Here is a 16146-nt window from a genome sequence, read left to right as displayed (position 1 = left end):
GACATTGATAAGAGCTGGATTACAAAGCCACGAGGTAGTGTAGAATATATGGATGGCCTGAATAGATTTCTTGACTTTGCATTTGCTAATGCATCATCCGATGGGATGATACATTGTCCATGCCCTTTGTGTGAGTTCTGATTTTTCCAAACTAGAGAGGACGCCTACGATCATCTTTTGATGAAACCCTTTCCCCCTAACTATACCTTTTGGTTACATCACGGTGAGAGGATCGTAGACGAGAGATCCAACAGTAGGGAAGAACTAGAACCCACTGTAAATTCAGGAGATCAAATGCGTGACATGGTCCACGATGCATTCAACATGCCGGGACTGCAGAGTGACGATGAAGACTCGATGAATGGGTATGTCGGAGATGTTGCGGAGGGGTTGCCGTACTTATCTGACGAACCTAGCCGCGAGGCTCGTGCCTTTCACGACTTGCTTGAGGATGGCGAGCAGGAATTGTACCCGGGATGCTCAAAATTCTCTAAGCTGCCTTTCTTGGTGAGGCTCTACCATATCAAGTGCATGTGTGGAGTGAGCGACAAGGCTTTCGGTTTGATTCTAGAGCTACTGGGGGATGCCTTCCAGCATGCAAAGATTCCGAAGACCTTGCACGATGCCAAGAGGATCATAAGGAAGCTCAGTATTGAGTACAAGAGGATAGATGCATGTCCAAATGACTGCATGCTGTATCAGGGCTCCGATCAAGACCTGTCTAGATGCAAACAGTGTGGAGCATCCAGGTGGAAGCAAAAGACCCGGAAGAATTCCTTAGTAAGGATCAACGCCGTTGTCAAGAAGAATGGGAAACCTCTGCCGGCGAAGATTATCCGCTACTTTCCTCTGATCCCACGGTTGCAGCAATTATTCATGTCCAGCAAGACATCAGTGGACATGTTGTGGCACTAGAGAGGAACCAATTCTGACAGTTTCTTGAGGCATCCCAGGGATGGCGAGGCCTAGACAGCATTTGACAGGAGATATACTGACTTTTCTGGCGACCCGCGCAGTGTTCGCTTAGCCCTGGCTAGTGGTGGCTTCAATCCTTATGGAAACCTCAGTTCAAAGTACTCAATATGGCCAATGATTCTTATTCCGTACAACCTATCCCCATAGATTTGCATGAAACAAACCAACTTTATTCTCTCCATGATTATTCTCGGTCCTAAAATGCCTGCCAATGACATAGATGTCTACTTACAGCCACTGATTGATGAGTTGAAGCAGTTGTGGGACGGTGTTGATACGTACGATGCCAGTGAGAAGAAAACATTCAAGATATGTGCTGCGTTGATGTGGACCATTAGCGATTTTCCTGGATTGGGCAATTTTATCTGGCTGGAATACGTACGGCGGAAGAGCTTGCCCCACGTGAAATCTGGACGCCGAGACTAGGCGGCTCACCTTCAGTCAGAAATGGTGTTTCATGGGTCATCGTTGCTTCTTGAATCACGATCACAGATATAGACAGGACCGAATTAGATTTGATGGAAAGGTAGATGATAGATCCCCACCTATCAAATTGACTGGCAGGGATATCTTGAGACAGTTGGAGAGTGTGCCAATCTCACACGGCAAGGTGGGAGCGGTGGGCGGTAAAAGAAGGCGCAGACAGCAGACCGGGGTACAAGACGAGTATCCTTGAAAAAAGAGGAGTATATTCTTCGATCTCCCATACTGGGAGAACAACGAATTATGCCACAATCTTGATGTGATGCACATAGAGAAGAATGTGTGCGACAACATTGTGTTCACCATGTTGAACGAGAGTGGTAAGTCCAAAGACCACCTAAAGGCTCGAAAAGATCTCCAGTTGATAGGAATCAGGCATGATATGTGGCCACTTGAAGGTGGAAAGTATCCCTATGCAGTCTTTACCATGTCAAATCCATAGAAGGAGGTATTTCTTAGGACTATCAAGAATGTGGTCTTTCCAGACGGGTACTCTAGCAACATCTCTCGATGTGTTGATTTAAAACAGCACAAGTTATTGGGCTTGAAGAGTCATGACTGCCACATTCTAATGGAACATCTCTTGCCAATTGCGTCAAGGCACATATTGCCCACCCAAGTGTCCACTATCTTGGCTCAGTTATCAGCCTTTTTTTGACTACTATGCAGCAAATGTATAGATCCTCGTCAACTTTCTCTCCTTCAGGATCGTGTGGTCCATACTCTATGCCACATAGAGATGATATTTCCACCTTCCTTCTTCACAGTCATGGTTCATCTAACGGTGCATTTGGTCGAGGAGGCACGCCTCGGTGGCCCAATGCATTACCGGTGGATGTACCCAATTGAGAGGTAGAAATCTACCTAAGCTTTCTCGACCTATTTTTTTAGGATAGCTGTCACCTATAATTTTATGTGTTATGTTCTCAAAGGTACCTATGTCGTCTCAAGCAGTACATGCGTAATAGGGCACAACCGGAGGGATCTATTGCAGAGGGCTACTTGTCAAAAGAGATTCTCACGTTCTGTTCAAGATATCTAGATAACGTCGAGACTAGGATCAACCGACCGACGTGGGTTGACGATCGGCTGAGCGATGCCTTGCCCAATGAGGCTGCCAGCATGTTCCCAGAAGTTGGAAAGGCGGTCGGGGCTGCTTCATTTTTTACTTTGACAGCCACTGAAATCCTTCAAGCACATCGTTATGTACTGGTCAATTGCATTACTATAGAGAAATTCTTAGAGTAAGTATCGAGACCAAGTTCTAGAATTATCCAGCGAGCTAATATGGCTTTAATAATAATAAAAGTGAACATTTTTTTCACCATGCATAGTGAGTATAGAGCCATCTCAAAGAGAAAAATGCGAAGCAAAACAAGGTCCCAGTCCCTTATAGATAGTGTGGTGCAGAGAGAATTCCCCAACTGGTTCAAGCATCAGGTAATCCTTAATATCACAGGATCCCACTACCCTTTGATGCTTTCTTGCCTCTAATGGTTCAATGCTAGGTTCCATTTGGAAGCACCAGTCATTCGAACGAGTTGCAATGGCTTGCCTGTGGGCCTCTTGCTCAGGCAAGACGCTATCAAGCTTACAACGTCAATGGATTTAAATTTAGAACCATCTCGAGGGAGGAAGGGATGAAAACACAAAATAGCGGGATTTATGTCACTTCGTATACTAGGAGTTATGCAAGCAAACGGGATGTCAATGTTGCCGTCGGTGATGTCTCGTACTACGGGAGATTAATAGACATCATCGAGCTAAATTACAGTGGTTAGTTCAATGTAGTCTTGTTCAAGTGTCTCTGGGCAGACACCACGTCGGGCAGAGGCATACGACAAGATGAGTTGGGTCATACCTGTGTCAATTTTGCCAATCCGATTCACACCGGTGATCGAGAAGACGATGAGTCGTACATCCTAGCATCTGAGGCGCGTCTTGTGTTCTATGTGGAGGATGAGGTGGACAATGGATGGAGTGTAGTAGTCCATGTGATGCCAAGAGATTTGTTTGACATGGGCGAAGATTATGAACATTGTGAGGTCGACTTTCACCCCCAGTTCTGTATGACGAGCTTGCCTGAATTTGATGTCGAAGGCTTGCGGTTGACAAGAGATGAGGTTTTAGAGGAATCCACTCATGACGTGGGTGAGGATTGTGATGAGGCCATCGATTCCTAAAATACATTTCTCCATGATGGATGTAGCTCATATTCACGGAATTTCATGGATATATACTACTGTCATGATTCACCTAGGAGAGATAGTTGATTGTATTCTAGTCATTTCATTATCAGAAAAGATATCTAGATTGAGTTATTTCTTATTATTTAAAACTTATCCCCTCATGTAAAGCTCTATTATTTGACTGGGTTCTGATATAAATCGATTTTATCTAACTGTTGCCTCTCATATAAGATTTCCTACAATCACATTTTTTAATTGTCCCTGTACATTCGTTCTATCTCCGTTGCCTATCAGGGAAATTGGAGAGCCGAGACTTCTATCTCATTACCAGAAGCTGTTGGTTCGCAGAGAAGATGATAGAGGCGTCTCTATTCTCCTCGTTAGACCACGCAACATCCTTTGCAAGGCAGTTGTGGTTCAAAGAGTCGCGTATACAGTCATGGCTGAATGCCTTTTCTGGACAAAGTCACCTCTATCGAGCCATTGGTCATGCGCCAACTTCTCTAATGAGGGTTTGTTTGCTGATCCCCAAGTAATTAGTATGTGTTTCCTTGTCATATTCTTTGCTGATCTTTCTCTCTTTTCTATTTATAAAATGTACACTCTCCTCCTTTATAACTTTTAAAAAAACCTCCTCTTTAATTCATTTAAAATTTTTTGTGTTAACTACCATTAACTTTACTCATTTTAAAAAAAATATTTTTATAAAAATACCCTTTAACAAAAATTTTATTTTTTGTGATAAAGTTTTGTTTACCAAAATATGCTTTAACAAATTATTTTTTTATTGATTAAATTATATTTTTTTAAAATATTTTTTAAAATATTTTTAATGATTAAATTATTTTTCCCTAAAAAAATTAGTTTGGAATAGGAATTACTTAGGAATTAGAAAATTAATTTTTTCAATATAAATAGTGGTTAGAAGTAGTGATTTAGTAGTTGGTTAGATTTCAAAAATTTGAAATGGTATTTTAAAATTGTTTAATGGAACAATTTTAGTTTAGAATATTAGAATCACAAGTGCATATTGGATGAGGGATAACTAAGTAAAAAGGTGATGAGTAGTGATAACAGGGTTGGTTAGAATTTGTAAGTTTTTAATGTTAGAAGTTTTACGAGGTTAGAAATTTTGTTGGAGTTTAATTTAATTTAGGTTTTAAGTGTTGGATTAACTAGGTTATAGAAGATTAGCAAGAATTTAGCATAATTTAATTTATGTAAAAAATTAAATTATTAAATGTTAGATTAACGAGGCACCACAAGTTTAGTTATATACCTTATGGTTTAGGTTTCTGTCGTAAATATTTGATTAACGATGTTCCATTATAATTTAATTTAATTTTGGCTAATTTGATTTAATTTAATTTAATTCTTAAATATTTTAGTTATCTATGTTCATGTTTGTAATATTTGTTACATTAAAGTATTTTTTTATTAGAATGATCCGTTTTAGGTGATTATTATTTTTTTAAAGTGTTTTGGTTTTTAGAGAATTTTGTCATTGTAATGCAGCCCCAACGATGTATCACGAGTATGAGGAGGCAGCATGGCATGCCCTTCGAGTCAGCATGAGTAGAGGTGGCTTGACGATGCCATTGATGTTTTGGAGGGAAGGGGTCGTGGTCATAGAGGAGTGAGGGGTCACGACCATAGAAGAGTTAGGGATGGTGGTCGGGGTAGAGCCCGACGTGGAGGAAAAGGCGGAGAGGATGAGGGCACGTAGTGGTGGAGACAACGATGGTGATGGTGGAGATGATGGTGGTCGTGGTAGAGGATATGACGGTGGTGACGGAGGTGGTGGTGGAGGATATGACAGGGGTGGTCATGGAGGTGATTATGGAGGCCATGGTGGTGGACGTGATGGTGGTGAGGGTGGTGGTGGTTTTGGTGATAGTAATGGAGGTGGTAAGGGTGGTTGTCATGGTGGAGGAGGTGATAGTGGTGGTAGTGTTGGCCATCAGGGAGATGTATATAGTTGCGGTGGATATGATAGTTATGGAGGTGGTGGATTATGCAGTGACGGAGGTGGCGGAGTGGTCAAACGAGAGTTTGGTGATTATTTCGTTGGGGTTCCTAGCAGTGATGTGGCGATGCACGAGAGTCAGACGTACATTAGCCCAGGTGAGTGCTATCGGGCTTGCTTGGCAGTGAGGGCCTTAACGCGGAGTTTGGAAGTTCACGCTTCCTTGAGGAGATTAGTGTGATCATGCAGGAGGGTGACTTTGCACGACGCAGATCTTAGGTAGGTGGATTGCAGCCACACCTAGATGTCGATCTGAATGAGCCTCCTACTGGACCCATGGATGACACATATGCGTTGGGCGGGACACCCCCTTCAGCATTTGTTACACATATTCCGGCACACCCCGGTCCATCGACATCATAGGATTACATACCAAATGATATGGCAGATGATGGGGACGGACACGAGGATTGGGTCCCTCTAGCCCAGAGAGCACGGCAGATCAGGCACCCCCGCTTCTGCTTCACAGGATCACATCTCTTTTGACTAGGGTTTATGGCATTGTTGAGTTCATGTTGTGTCCTTCATTTTGTTATTATCACATGTTGTGTTATATCATTTAGTATCGCTCCTATGTTCATGTTTTCTTTTATTTATTTTATGTTGTTATTATGACATGTATGTTGGATGTTTTGTTATCTTTTCATTCTCTATTTTTTATGTTTCTTATGCGTGCAAAGTTATCAATATGCTAGTTATATCTTATTGAGAGACAACGTACTTGTCGCGTATGTATTTTACTATATTTAGTTGCACATGTATGTCATATTATTTATTATAACATGTATGTTATATCACTATTTCATAATGTATTATACCGCCATCTTATAACATGAGTCAATAACACGTAACATACTCGAAAATCGAATGATGAAAATAAGTTAACTGTCAAGCGAGAATGCAAACAGCAACTCCTCTTAAAACGGACACCATCATTAAAGTAAACCAACGAAGAAAAATTTTGAATCAACATTACACATTTACACTACACAAACACAATGCTACACATTATTGGCGGGTGCCGAACCAATGTTTGCACAGCCCGCATCTCTTCAGTCTGTTCGGGTCAGCCTCATCCATGGTAGTCAGGATCCTAGTAGTACTGGCATGCCATTCAGACGCACGTCTCTTGGTTGGATCCAGTATGACTGTCGGACCATTATACGGTGGCCAAAATCCCTCAGGATCGGAGGTGTGAATCCAATCCGATAGACATTGAACACCGACCTCGTCTGCTACAACTCATGGACATAGGTGGCCCAACTCAGACGTGAGTCTACACAGCATGCTAAGGCATGGTGACAAGGATAATGAAGTGCTTGAAAATATCCGCAATCACAGGTCTGGTCCCTAAAGGACACTCTGTACGAGCAAAGTGAGAAGCTACCAGTCTGATTGGTCTCAGCTAAAGTGAACTCAAAATTATTCCTGTTGTACAAGGTCATTGTAAAACACCTTGAGGCCTTTAGATTAGCATCTATAGCCTTCATCAGATGCTGACTAAACTGCTACCCGATTCTTAACTGTGTCTCTGCCTCTCGTCCCTTGCGGACAAATAGCTCGGCCAATCTCCCATAGGTGAACGTCACCAACAAACAAATTGGAAGGTTCCTTACACCCTTTAGTATCGAGTTTACACACTCGGAGATGTTGGTAGTCATATGCCTCAATCTCCGACCTTCATCCCGATGCTGAGTCCATTGAGCATACTCAATTCTGTTAGCCCAGTCACACATTGTAGGTTTTTGGACTGAAAAATGTCAAACTAGTAGTCAAACTCAACCTCAGTCTTGGCGTAGGCAGCATTCACTAGAAACCTCCGTGTATCCTTACCCTTAAAACTCAGGGTGAAATTGGCCGCCACGTGTCAGATACAAAATGCCCAGTATGTACTAGGTGGAAGCCAATCGCCATTAGAAGCCTCCAGTGCAGCCTTAATCCCATTTTGCCTATCAGATATGACTAGAATACTAGGCTGAGGCGTTATGTGCTGCCGAAGGTGAGATAGATAGAATGATCACAATTGTAATACCCTCACTATCAGAATGTCACGCTTCCGGCTGCGCTACTCTGATAGCAAGAAGTATTACGACACCTTCATATACTTAATAATAAAATAGGAGCCTTTGACTCGAAATCGTATCACTGTTCTTTTTGAAAAGCGGAAAAAGAAAACTTTTTAAATAAAACAAAACAAGCATATACATGTACAAAACTTCTTACTCAAGTAACTTATACATATTATATACATACAAATCATATAACTCATATCCCTCTTACATAATATAATATTGACGGCGAGGGGTAAATAAATAAAAACTAAACAGCATTATCAACTAAGTGAAACGCAATACAACCCTTCGTGAGCTTTTTCATCCGTCTCCTGAAAAGATAAAGCTGTAGGGGGGAGAGAACCTAACCACACGGTCTCACCACAGAGTTTCAGAGTTGTCATAATAAGATATTTAAAGAGATATCTATTTTTAAGCTCAGTGATTATTGTTTGTCCTTTGAATATTTTAAAAACCAACAACTAGTAATCCAAAAATCCTTTTCAAAAATCAATACTTAAATATCCAGAAATCCAAAACCTTTCTTTTCTTATAAGAAAATCTTATTCAGAAACCAACCACGCAAATCAATCAGCACAATCATCAATTCAGCACCAAAACTCATTCTCAAAAGTAGCACATCAGGACAAACACAGGCAAAACAAACAAGAAAAACACAGGTTTAGGTAGCAGTTACAGCAAATAGTTCAGGTAGCAGTTAATAACAGTTTAATAATTAGGCAAACCAAAACAAATTCAAACCCAAGCAAAGCATACAAATGCGTATGATGCATGCCTGTCCTATGGCTAATGAGCTCAAATGTCGGTTATACAGCCAACCCGATAAGTCCGGTTTGCTAAACCCTTGGACTGTCCCCCGACGCGCATCCCCATGAGTCTATGCATAGCTTTTTCTCATATATATATATATATATCAAATCACTCAATGGGGGTACCATTCCTGGGAATTTATAAGTGCCCGGTCACCCTTACGTCGTAGGGTCAACAGAGTATCGAGTCTCAACCCGGAGTAAGTGGTGGCAAGCCACTGCGTCTACCCAGGGAAACTCGTGTCTCAGATAATTCAAATTCATAAGCCATATGAATAATTCATTCAACATTCATCAATATCTAATCCATTCTCAATATCATCGTCATTCGTCAATCCATATCTCATTTCCAAATTCATTCAAAAATCATATTTCAAAGTCAATCCTCATCATCCTTCTTTCCATTCCGTTCATCAACAATCCCAATCCAAAACATAATTCTTTCTTTTCTAAATAAATCAATCTTAAAACATATAATGTTTAAAACCAAATCTTTTTAAATAATTACTTCAAATAAAACTTCTAATTTTATAAAATTTTGGCAGCATCTCCTCTAAAACTTGGACTCTGCCACCCTTTTCGGGCCCCATCCAAACATTCCTCAAACCCTTTCTCAACCATTTTCAAATCTCAATCATTTTCCAAAATTCAACCAGTTATAATATCAAATTATTTTCAAATCCAACCATTTCCAACAATAAATCTTTTTCAAAATTAAACCAGCTCAAATATTAAATTATTTATAAAATCAAACTAATTCAAAATTAAACCGCTTCCAAAATTAATTAATTTTCATATCTCAAATCATTTCCAAAGCCGATTCATTTACATTCTCAAATTAACTTCAAAACCAAGAAAAATCACTTTTCATAATAATCAACTAAATAACTTTTCAAACTAATTTCTTTTCAACAATCACACACCCCTCAAACAATCAAGCAATCAGCCATTCAGTCCAGCAAGCAACCACATTCATAAGACAATCATAATCACAAACGTATGTTTCTCACATTAAAATCTATTTATAACAACTCTATAAGATAAAATAAATTTTAAGAAAATCCTACCTCAATTATTCGCAATCCGCATAATTAAACGCGTTGAATCCCTTTTTCCCTCGACTCATCACAGCGGTAGCCACAACCGAAGCTCCAAATCACTTTTTCAGCAACCATAGCTACTCTAATCGCAACAAGAAATAACTGAAACTCAATCAAATAGCAAATAGCATCGCAAAACCTCAGCCACATAACAGAACATCGACTAAAAGTGTTTCAAAGCAAGAACGACTTACTGTACCAGCAAGGAACTAAAGTACAGTGCAGCCACAGCTCCAGCAAGCTTCAACGGCAGCGGCTTCAGCCCGTAGCGAAAAAACTCACAAGAAAACAGAAGCTTCAGTGGCAGTTTCCGACGGCAACAGCGGCGGAGATGGCTCGACGGCGGTGAAGGTGGCTTCCTTCCCTTCCATCCCATTTTGGTCGCGTTTCCCTCTTCTCCTTTGGTCAGATCTGTGTCGACGGCAGCTCGGCAGTGGCGAAGAACGGCGACGGTAACGATGCGGGCTCCACGGATGGCGACGCCTCCTTCTCCTCGCGCGGCTCTCTCCCTCGGTTCTGAGCTTCCTCGCGATGGTGACGAATGGCGCGGTGGTGGCTCGAGCTGGACGGTGGCGGCGCAGGCAGCAGGACGCGATGGCGGTGGCGCAGCTGTAGCGGCAGTCTCCCTCCTCCTTCCTCTGTGGATCACAGCTCCCTCTCTTCCCCGGTGCCCTCTTCCTCTCGGGTCTCCTACTCCCTTGCCAACAGCGGCGGCGGGGGCAGTGACACCCACCGTGCCGCCTTCCTCTCCTTCCTTCCTCCCCTCTGCTCTCCCCGTTCTCTCTTCTCCCTTTCTTTCTTTCTTTTCTTTCTCTGGTTTACTGAAGCTGAGTGTTATGTTGTTTTTGGAAAAGGGTATGGCGGCGCTGAGACAAGGAGAAAAGGGGAAAAGTGTAATAATAAAATTAGGGTTAGGAGAGTGTGGGTTTGAAGATTTTGGGTAGTTTAGTAATTTTAATAAAAATTAGGGTAATAGAGTAATTAAAAACTAAATTTTAATCTAACAATAATATCTATAAAAATACTATTTAATTATTAATTTACAAATTTATTTTCAAATAGATACTCTAACTCAATAACTAGAGATAATTAAATTAATTTCCTTTAAATCATAAAATAAAATTCAAAATCTAATTATTCAAACTAAAGCGGATAAAACTCTCATTATTTTTCGATCACTAAAGTTTAAAATCAATAATAAGAAAATCTCAATTAATATATAAATTTCTGAAAATTATATTCTTGAATAAATAAAATAAATCATTAAATAACAATATTTAGTTTCTGAAAATTCGGGGTCTTACAACAATTCTGCATTCTCACCATCCACAAGTGCGAATGCAACATGAAAGATATTAGAGTTGTTGCCCTAAGCAATTGCAATGAGCAGTGTACCCCCATATTTTGCTTATAAGTGGGTCCCGTCAACACTAACCAATTGCTTACAATGCCGGAAGACTTCAATACATAATGGGAATGTCCAAAAAAAACTTATGGAAATAAGCTGATGACTCATCAACTTGCCTACTAACTCGCACAAGACTCGTCCTCAACATTGCAACACTACCTGCCATGGTGATCTGCACACCCAGTACCCATCGCAGCAACTCATTATATGAATCCTCCTAATCTCCGTAAATCTATGCCACAGCCTTCTACTTAGCTAACCAAATCCTCCTATAAGTCGGTCTAAAATCGAAATGTGCCTCTGTCGCATTCTGCAGTACCTTGATCGACACAGTAGCATCAGTTCTAATCATAGGTAGTATGAAAGTCGATATAACATGGTAATCAAGAATCCTGTGATCACTAGATATCGAGGGAGCCGGACAAGTATGTGGTCCATTGTACCATTTTACCTCTTAAATACCCCTGCGCTGGCAAAGACTGATCCGAAACCATGTGCCCCTGTTGCCAAAATCCTTACACTTTCCATGGTACTTGCGATGATCGAATTCCAACCCTTTGTACTCAACTCCACAGCGGATGCTATAAGTCTTCATGCTTAACACGACCTCCTCTTTATCTTGAAACTATTGCCCAACTTGGAACTCAACCAGAGCTCTTGTATCTTGTGGATCTTTGGCCCCAAATCCAAAAGGTACTCCCAGTAACCCCCTGTTGTGACATGGCATCCAAGTCGACAGCTAAGAAGTGAGGGGGTACTGCTAAGTTCTTGAACTAGATTCTCCGCCACCCCCAGCTGGAATACTCCTCGCGATGTCATCATCACTATCATCATCAATCGTGGCGCGATCCACATCATTGTCATCATCATCATCCCGCAGTATATTCTCGACACCATCCAATGCTCTATCCTCCCCGAAAATCGGGACCATAATAGGAGTACCGGCCATGGCAATAGCAAGCTCACTGAAGGGTCGATTGCCACCTACTTCTCCGTCACGATTGCAGTTTATATCAATTGCGAAGGAAGGAGATGCAACCAAAACTGCCTCAGCTACAATCACAGGCATAGACGATGATACATTGATACACCAAGAGGTCTCGAATTGGAGGCAGCTGACATTGCTGAAGATTGAGGATTCTGGTTCGAACCTCTTGAACTACAGACTACATCTACAAACTTGGCCAATAGCTCAAGGGTCCTCACCTCGGAAAACTGGCTACGGCAATAAAACAGAACTTGCAAATCTTCGTCACTGTTTATGACAAATGAATCATACTTCACATCATCACGCAACACGGAAATCAAAATTTTATAGAATAACTTCTCCACCCATTTCACGCCATGCAGCCCCAGTTTTTCGATTTTAGTATTCTGAAACTCGCTAAAACTCATAGAAGATTTGAAAAAAACACTCAGCGGATCTTTATCAATAATTTTTATTCCAGATCACATTTTTTTTAATCGACCCTCTGTAGTGCACCAGAACCAGAAAGTTATCATCAATAACCATTATGAGTCCCACTATGATGAGAAATTCACGTTCAACTCCTATTTATATATGTTAGTATCCTAGTAAATTGAATTTGATAGATTCGATTTAGTACTAGACATCCATCGAGTATAATTCGAATTTGATACATTCGATTTACTATGAATGTGTAAATCGAATTGAATACTTTCGATTTAGCATTGTTTCCTAATAATTTGAATAAGATTGATTCGATGTAATACCATGATGCATAATTCGAATAAAATGGAATCGATTTAATACTTTAATACATAATTCAAATGCAGTGAATTTGGTTTATATAAAATTGTAGTCAGAGACATATACGTACCTTTATTGGAATTGGAACTTTCATGTAATATTGTATTGGGTTTGATTTATCAAATGTATTTTATTCTAAAAATTAATAGTTACATTTGCATTTAAAATATTCTACAAGATATAATTGTTAGGTACAATCAATGTTCATTTTTTTTCAATAAAAAATATTTTTATTATTGGTATAAAATTACTAAAATAATCTAAGTATGATGACAAAATAATCCCACGCTTGTATGCGTGCCTAATTATGATTACTAACATGCATAGATGAAGTTATGATGATTTCTATATATGCGATGCCCTTTCGTTAATTACTATCTACTCTCTCATTTGTTTTAATTAATATATGTCTTATGTATTTAATTTGCTTGCCAGCTTTCGCCTGCTTAGATGTGACATCTTAATCCATACAATAATTTATTAATTAACGATAAATTTTTAAATAAAATTTTGATACGTGACAGATTTATTCTTATTGAAAAATATCGTGTGCAACCAAACAAAATATGACATGCTTTATTTCATAATATATTTTTGAGAACAATGCATTGTTTTCAGCACGTATGCAATTATTTGAGAAATTTTTTTTTAAATTAAAACGTGCTCAACACAGTACAGTGGAGCAATTAAAGTTTAGGACATAAGTAAAAATCAAATATAAAACATGACTAACAATCCCAAGTGATATCATCTCTCGTCGTCTTCGTCTTTGTCATCAATAACCAAAGAGGACACTACCAAACCACTCGTCAAAAAACATAAAAGACTTATTGATTATTTCTACAACTCCTGAGCCATGATTATTGAAGACACTATTATTTCTTTCTAGCAAGATTGCAATTATTTGAGAAATTAATTTGATAGCTACTTCAATTCAATCTAAAGTAATAACTAATAAGACATGTTCCCACTTTCCAGTTTTCAACTATTAAATTAACTTATTAATTGTTGAATTTGCGTGTCACTATCAAGATTATAAAGCAAGGTACGGCAACGACGTGAAAACTATCTAGATTATAGAGCAATAATGTACGGCAATGACGTGAAAACATAAGTATATATATTGTACAGTGACACGCTTTTACCACCTGCGTCTGCTTCTGTCCACATTGCCATCGAGATCTAGAAAACGTGATATTTACAATTGTTGTTATCTTAACTCTCAAGTGTTGTTGCGATTGTTTAGCCGAGTCCTGATTCTTCTTGCTCCTGTTATGTGTTTTTACTTTTTTTTTTTTCTTGTTTCCTTAGATGGTTACTTAGTTGTTAATACTTAATAGTTAATACTGCTGCAGCTATTAAATTAGGTTTTTTCTTTTTAATTTTGGATTTGATATTAAATTTATAACTTTTTTGGAAAAGCAAATCCAATTAAAAAAGATGGAGAAAACTAGATATAAAAAATTTGATTTTTGACGGATTGATCAATGGATTGCTGCATATATGGGGTGGAATTTGAATTCTCAATAGAATTAAATCCAAATTAGTTATGTACATTTGTGCATGCAGTAAGTGTTGGGGTACAAATTCTGCCTTGTGCATGTATTAATTTATTGGCTAACAGCAAACTCTTAAATAAAATTCAATACTGTGACAAATTAGTCTTTAATCTACCATATTAGAAGATACCGTGAGAAATCAAAGTTATGTATACTTGTAAATTAACTAGGCTATACAAGTGAGATTGTGAAGGGTGAGATTGTGAAGGGCTTCTTGAATCCAAGATTGAAACTCTAGCACCAATGTTAAAATACTTGTTCACCAAATTTTTTTGTCATCATATAAATCATAATTTTAATTTAATAGGTTTAATTTTAAGTATAGTGAGTTCAAGTGCAAATTAAAATTTTATATATAATTGATTATATAATATTCTGAAATTCTTATAATTTAGATTAATATAATTGAAATAAAGTGCATATTATGATGCTTATTATTATAGTGTGAGTGATTATACAAATTATTATTAAGAGGGCAAGTTGCCTTCTCAAAGCAATAATATAATCTGAATACCTTTAAATAAAAACAAAAATAGAAAATGGAAATTATCATCACGAATCAGGCAGGGTTCAAGTATACAAGCCAAGACTATATACTAGTTATCAACTTATCTTCATAAGGAGCATTGCATGCAGCAAAATCATGAACTAATTTTATGATGATCAATTAAAATTTTGCATCCAATAAGTACAAATTTACTTGTTTAAATAGAATTGAACTTGAAATTGAAGTGGAAAAAGGAAAATTAAGAAGCATATTATTGCATATTGCTACCTGAAATTCATTTCAAAATCTCTACTGATGGCCATGGACAGGATACTGTGCTTCTACTGGAGGTGCATAGTGTAGTCTAGGCTCCATCATCTATTTGCAGCATAAATATCAAATTAGATATGTTAGCAAGGATAAGAGAGAATAATAGAAAAAGGATTTGTGTCTATTCAAATTGTGTGAAATAATACAATATAGAAGGATATTTATAGATATTAAGAGAATCGAAATAATAAAGACGTAATATTCTATAATAAATATTCAAATATGCTAAATAATTTTAATAAATGCTAATTTGATCCTAATATATTCTGACAAGATTTAAATAATTTTTTCATCTAGGCTGATTTTTCTTTTTCTTTTTTTTCCCTCCTTAGCAAGGGTAATAAATAAGTCTTCTAGACTAGGAATTATTTCTATGGAATATTTGGAGTAATGTTTGTTGGACATTTTAGATCTTGTTTTGTTTTATTTATTTAAACAGACGGCATTTTAAAGTTGAATAAGATAAGTAGAAAATTACCATTAAATTGAGTAATTCTGTCAATTAGTCTATATAAGTGAGATTGTTGGTGGGCTTCTTGAATCCAAGGTTGAAACACTAGCAACATATTAAAATAGTTTACCAAAATTGTTTGTCATCATCATATAAAATATTAAGCGTAGAAATTATTCTTAGAAAACATTTAGGGGTTACAAGGTAAGAGTTAAATACAGAATATCTCATGCATATTCAAGCAATTGGACATGATTTAGCCAAGTTATAAGTAGTATTTAAGTTCAAATTACTACTTAGTGCAACAGAAAGTATGTCATTGTGTGTTTTAAAAGAACTTCTTTGTTGGCTGCTACGGACGACGGTGAAGAGAAGGGTGTAGCTGGTCATGGAGTTCGTGAAGGAGTTGATGCCACGGTGAATGGCGCTGACGAGACGGATCTGGGAGCAGCTCGGAAATCAACTGCTGGTGGTGGAGGTAATAAT

The 16146-nt window shown here is 38.4% G+C and overlaps 1 protein-coding gene across 1 annotated transcript; it reads left to right on the top strand.

The window, feature by feature from the left end:
* The first annotated feature begins 1176 nt into the window (after nucleotides 1-1176).
* Nucleotides 1177-3641, top strand: LOC148554479 (uncharacterized). The gene is made up of 7 exons (XM_088490337.1): nucleotides 1177-1330; nucleotides 1731-1863; nucleotides 2128-2310; nucleotides 2391-2702; nucleotides 2793-2898; nucleotides 2967-3234; nucleotides 3274-3641. Exons 1-7 carry the CDS (start codon nucleotides 1177-1179, stop codon nucleotides 3639-3641), a joined length of 1524 nt encoding a protein of 507 aa, XP_088346463.1.
* Nucleotides 3642-16146: the final 12505 nt, after the last annotated feature.

Source organism: Arachis ipaensis, chromosome B6 (genome assembly GCF_059453495.1).
Source record: "Arachis ipaensis isolate K30076 ecotype BB chromosome B6, ASM5945349v1, whole genome shotgun sequence".
Lineage (NCBI taxonomy): Eukaryota > Viridiplantae > Streptophyta > Magnoliopsida > Fabales > Fabaceae > Arachis > Arachis ipaensis.
This window is presented reverse-complemented; position numbering and strand designations above follow the sequence as displayed.

Coding starts and splice junctions, on each gene's coding strand:
- LOC148554479 (XM_088490337.1), top strand. CDS start 1,177: ATGCCTGCCAATGACATAGATGTCTACTTACAGCCACTGATTGATGAG. Junction 1,331..1,730: donor TAGCGATTTTCCTGGATTGG/GCAATTTTATCT, acceptor TGATGCACATAG/AGAAGAATGTGTGCGACAAC. Junction 2,703..2,792: donor ACTATAGAGAAATTCTTAGA/GTAAGTATCGAG, acceptor CACCATGCATAG/TGAGTATAGAGCCATCTCAA.